The 5,850-nt window shown below is 41.4% G+C and overlaps 1 protein-coding gene across 1 annotated transcript; it reads right to left on the minus strand.

The window, feature by feature from the left end:
• Nucleotides 1–489: 489 nt before the first annotated feature.
• On the minus strand, nucleotides 490–2,971 carry LOC142443199 (uncharacterized). Its single transcript, XM_075544718.1, is given in 2 exon segments — nucleotides 490–544; nucleotides 546–2,971. Coding segments are annotated over 2 exon segments (2,481 nt in total).
• Between the last annotated feature and the right edge of the window lie 2,879 nt (nucleotides 2,972–5,850).

The following is a 5,850-nucleotide window of genomic DNA, read 5'->3' on the forward strand; positions in this document are numbered from 1 at the left end:
GTTTGTTGTGGTCTATTAATCTTCTGGATTAATTTTTCACATACATCAAGGAGCATGCAGGTGAGGCAGGATCAAGTGGAATCTGGGTGGGCACTCTACTGCTTGGTATAGCTGTGATCCAGAAACACCAGTTTCAGCTTTCTTGGCACTGAAAGCTGGAAGAGCAATGAGGTACCCATGTACCCTGTGGAAGTGCGGAAGATCCTCTCCCTATACTGGTGGGTCATGTCAGTAGAGGGACAGCAATGCAGAACATGGGTCCTCATAAGATTTGTCACAATTGTCTGTTCCCATGCTTGGCCCAGGCCAAACTCTAACACATCTTCCACGGTTTTGAAAGCTTTGTCACACTAATTCCAGTGAAAGTTTTTCTTTTTTGGGAATTTCGTCACGTTTAACGAGTTCTGACTTTCACATATAAGATTTTCCACATTTAATTCATGCAAAGGACTTTTTTCCTTTGTGAAATCTCTGATGTGGTGTAAGGCATCACATCTGGCTGAAAGCTTTAACACACTCACCACATACATGGGGTTTTTCTCCTGTGAATTTGTAGATGAGTTTTGAGATTTCCTTTATGAATGAAGCTTTTGCCACATTCACTACATTTTTGGGGTTTCTCTGCAGTATGAGTTCGCTGATGAACAGTGAGAGAAGTCATCCACATAAAAGCTTTTCCACATTGATGACATACATAGAGTTTCTCTACATTATGAGTTCGCTGATAAGCAGTGAGAGCACACTTCTGGCTAAAGCCTTTGCCACAGTCACCACATACATGGGGTTTCTCTCCAGTATGAGTTCGCTGATGATCAGTGAGAAAAGACATCGTGATAAAGCCTTTGCCACAGTCACCACATACATGGGGTTTCTCTCCAGTATGAGTTCGCTGGTGAACAGTGAGATCACCCTTTCTGAGAAAGGCTTTTCCACATTAACCACATATATGGGGTTTCTCTCCAGTATGAGTGCACTGATGAACAGTGAGATCATCCTTCCTGAGAAAGGCTTTTCCACATTCACCACATACATGGGGTTTCTCTCCAGTATGAGTTCGCTGATGAACAGTGAGATCAACCTTCCTGAGAAAGGCTTTATCACATTCACCACATACATGGGGTTTCTCTCTAGTATGAGTTTTCTGATGAGCAGTGAGACCATCCTTTCTGTGAAAGGCTTTTCCACATTGACCGCACACATGTGCTTTATCTCCAGTATGAATTTTCTGATGAACAGTGAGAGCACTCTTCTGGCTAAAGCTTTTGCCACAGTCACCACATACATGGGGTTTCTCTCCAGTATGAGTTCGCTGATGAACAGTGAGAGCACTCTTCTGGCTAAAGCCTTTGCCACAGTCACCACATACATGGGGTTTCTCTCCAGTATGAGTTCGCTGGTGAACAGTGAGAGCACCCTTTCTGAGAAAGGTTTTTCCACATTCACCACATACATGGGGTTTCTCTCCAGTATGAGTGCACTGATGAACAGTGAGATCATCCTTCCTGATAAAAGCTTTTCCACATTCACCACATACATGGGGTTTCTCTCCAGTGTGAGTTCGCTGATGAACAGTGAGACCATCCTTCCTGAGAAAGGCTTTTCCACATTCACCACATACATGGGGTTTCTCTCCAGTATGAGTTCGCTGATGAACAGTGAGATCATCCTTCCTGAGAAAGGCTTTTCCACATTCACCACATACATGGGGTTTCTCTCTAGTATGAGTTTTCTGATGAGCAGTGAGACCATCCTTTCTGTGAAAGGCTTTTCCACATTGACCGCACACATGTGCTTTATCTCCAGTATGAATTTTCTGATGAACAGTGAGAGCACTCTTCTGGCTAAAGCCTTTGCCACAGTCACCACATACATGGGGTTTCTCTCCAGTATGAGTTCGCTGGTGAACAGTGAGAGCACCCTTTCTGAGAAAGGCTTTTCCACATTCACCACATACATGGGGTTTCTCTCCAGTATGAGTGCACTGATGAACAGTGAGATCATCCTTCCTGAGAAAGGCTTTTCCACATTCACCACATACATGGGGTTTCTCTCCAGTATGAGTTCGCTGATGAACAGTGAGACCATCCTTCCTGAGAAAGGCTTTTCCACATTCACCACATACATAGGGTTTCTCTCCAGTATGAGTTCGCTGATGAACAGTGAGATCATCCTTCCTGAGAAAGGCTTTTCCACATTCACCACATACATGGGGTTTCTATCCAGTATGAGTTCGCTGATGAACAGTGAGACCATCCTTCCTGAGAAAGGCTTTTCTACATTCACCACATACATAGGGTTTCTCTCCAGTATGAGTTCGCTGATGAACAGTGAGAACAGTCTTCGTGATGAAGGCTTTTCCACATTCACCACATACATGGGGTTTCTCTCCAGTATGAGTTTTCTGATGAGCAGTGAGACCATCCTTTCTGAGAAAGGCTTTTCCACATTGACCGCACACATGTGCTTTATCTCCAGTATGAGTTTTCTGATGAACAGTGAGAGCACTCTTCTGGCTAAAGCCTTTGCCACAGTCACCACATACATGGGGTTTCTCTCCAGTATGAGTTTGCTGGTGAACAGTGAGAAAAGACTTCGTGATAAAGCCTTTGCCACATTCACCACATACATGGGGTTTCTCTCCAGTGTGAGTTCGCTGATGAACAGTGAGAACAGTCTTCGTGATGAAGGCTTTTCCACATTCACCACATACATGGGGTTTCTCTCCAGTATGAGTTTTCTGATGAACAGTGAGAGCAGTCTTTGTGATAAAGGCTTTTCCACATTCACCACATACATGGGGTTTCTCTCCAGTATGAGTTCGCTGATGAACAGTAAGTGTACTCTTCCTGATAAAAGCTTTTCCACATTCACCACATACATGGGGTTTCTCTCCAGTATGAGTTTGCTGATGAACCGTGAGATCATTCCTCCTGGTGAAGCCTTTCCCACATTCACTGAATATATAGGACATTCCTGACACATGAGGTTCCTGATGTCCCTTGAGGTATGATACACTGTGAAAAGTTTTCCCACATTGTAAGGATTTTCCTAGCTTTTGTCCTTCATGACTTTTTTGATAATGTTCATTGAGTTGGAAAACTTTCTTGAATTTTTGCCCACACTGACTGCATTCATAGGTCTTATCTAGTACATCAATAATCTGGTGTTCATAGAGCACAGAGTCCTCGATGAAGGCTGTTCCACATTTATCGCCTGTGTGTGGTTTCTCAATTTCATCAGACTCCTGAAACTGAATGCATTGTGACTTCATGAGCCTGGGTGGTTCACACTCAGGGAATTTCATTTCAGTACAAAACTGCTCTTGTTCAATGTGGAGAAAGGTTATCTCATCTTCACTGAGCACAACTGACTTCCCTGTTATATGAATATAAATAAAACGGTATGATTAATGTTTATTGTCCATTGGAAGAAATACAATTGTGTAAACAATCCAAATGATAAAAAGTTATCGTAGCAATCAGGTAGGATATGAAAGTGATGAATGAACACGGATTTGGTATTTGCTTAAAGAAGTACATAAAAATATACAACAAACATAATACAAGGAATACACTGAGACCAATAGACTGCAGGGGTGCTAAGGATTGCTAATTCCAGGTGGTAGAGGTCAGATACATTCACTCCATCAATCTTTACTGAAGGACAACTAAATACTACATAAAGTTGGGAGTGTGAAAAATGCAGAATGTTCTACTAGGGAGAAAACAATTTTCACAGGTATATATAAAAGGTATTATCGTACAGAAACATATTATTTATGTCTATGGAGTCTGTATTCTAACTTATACCACTCATATTTCAGTGTTATCTTGTGGTGGCTTTCATGTTTCTGTGATGCCAGAAGCACTGCCACCCAGTATGTCTAATTCAAGCAGGATCACCCATGGTGCACAGGGATTAGTGAAATCTCCAGAAATAGAGCCTGGGAGGAAGAACTTGTGATGTATCTAATTCTGGAACATGAACCCTTCAGATTTAATGGCAATGGAATAACACTGAAGAAGTACTAAATCCTCAAAGTACAGACAATGGTAATGATGTGGATGGAGGGGAGCTTTGGGGACCCTCAGTGGTTGACATGCCACGACTAAAAATGAGAAAAAATAGCTGCACACATCCTCTAATAATGGGAAGATGGAATATATGAAATTTTATCAAGAAAAAAATTTCAAGTTGTCAAAACAAAATGCAATGTTTAAAAATTGATAGTGTATGAGTTATTCAACTAAATAGACTGGAATTGGCTATTTTTAATCAGATATTCAAGTGATTTATAAGGCTGAGGCTGACAAATTAAAGAAGATTGGCATCATATTCATCATCAAAAAGTACACTGCAAGATCTTCCCTGAAGTACCATTCTGTCAGTGGACGCTTAATACTCCTATTGCCTGCAAGTAAGACCAGTTACTACAAGCGCTATTACATTTGTGCACCAACTGTTTAAGCAAACATAAAGCATGGGATCCAGCCCCATAGTCGAAAGGACTCGTAGGAAGAGCATGTGCAATTAAGGAAAATAAAGCAGACTGCAAAAACAGGGTAGAGTGGCTTCATCTCCGATGATGGAATAAGATAGCAAGGTCATTTAACAGTGAGTTCATATAGTAGCAAGGTGTGCAAGCCTCCAAAAGGCTCAGACACACGTAATGGACAAGTAGAAATGTGGGCATCTGTTGAACTCTTTTAGAACACTTCTTGATAAGTACCAGGCTGTGGGAAACTGAAGACCAAGGAGGGAATGGATGCAGAGCAATTCTTTATTCTCAGAATTCACGAAGATTGCAAGGCCAGGTATCTGGTTGGAAGGAGGCATTCACATTTTTAAGTTAGAGAAGAATCCCAGTTACATTCTCTTAATTAAAAATCAGCCTCACAATATCCTCTCATGACCATGCTACCTTAATGATGCCTCATACAAGCATCATTACTATCTGCCACCAACTTTAACTACAAGAGCAGAAATGTTGTTATTGTTCTCCCTGCTCAGAGGCCAGTTTATCCCCTTCACCTGCCCTCAGCCTCAGCACTGGTCTTAAGCTGCTCACCCAAATTAGTTCAGGGACCTACAGGGTAAAGATACTGCCTACCTTGTTATATAGGTAGGTATCTGTAGGTGTAGGGGTGTGTGCGTGTGTGTGTGTGTGTAGGAGGTAGCTGCATGCCCTGAGACTATATAAATTGGTGAAATAATACAAAGCTTTCCTATATGTGCCCTTCAATTACACGACTGTCCTTTAGGACCCATCCAGAGGGCATTTAAAAGACAAAGTGACAGTTGATTCCTTGAATGATAGCAACAAAGGGAACCTGATTGCTTTTAAAGCTAGGCATCTTTTAGTTGAGTAGCAAGAAGTCAGGCACCTGTAGGGGCTGTATACTAACATCTTACTGGAGGGCAGATATAGAGAAAATTCTATCTGGAGATTGTGCATTATCAGCTCTAGCTTCATCCTTGGGGCTTATGGAGTTTTTCTTCTAACATTAGCACTGGTTGTCCAAGCCCTGTAGTCAGGAATATAGAGATATGGCTGCTTACACTTTGATCCAGGTTCTGTTTTCCACAATAAATAAATTGAGGGTGGGGGAAAGAGGCGATAAAGTGGAGCTAATATCAAAGAATTCAAGAAGAAAATGTTTTGAAACTGTGATAGGAATTGTACAGCGCTGCTTGATGTGATTGAACTGTGGAATGTTGTAATAGCTTTAAGAGCTCCCCCCAAAATATATTATATATATATATATATATCACATAACTTTTTCAGGCTGACATTAATCAACCATATAATCATGTACACCTATCACTGCAAAATTTGGGAACAGTATTAGT

This window comes from Tenrec ecaudatus, chromosome 3 (genome assembly GCF_050624435.1).
Source record: "Tenrec ecaudatus isolate mTenEca1 chromosome 3, mTenEca1.hap1, whole genome shotgun sequence".
NCBI classification, from domain to species: domain Eukaryota; kingdom Metazoa; phylum Chordata; class Mammalia; order Afrosoricida; family Tenrecidae; genus Tenrec; species Tenrec ecaudatus.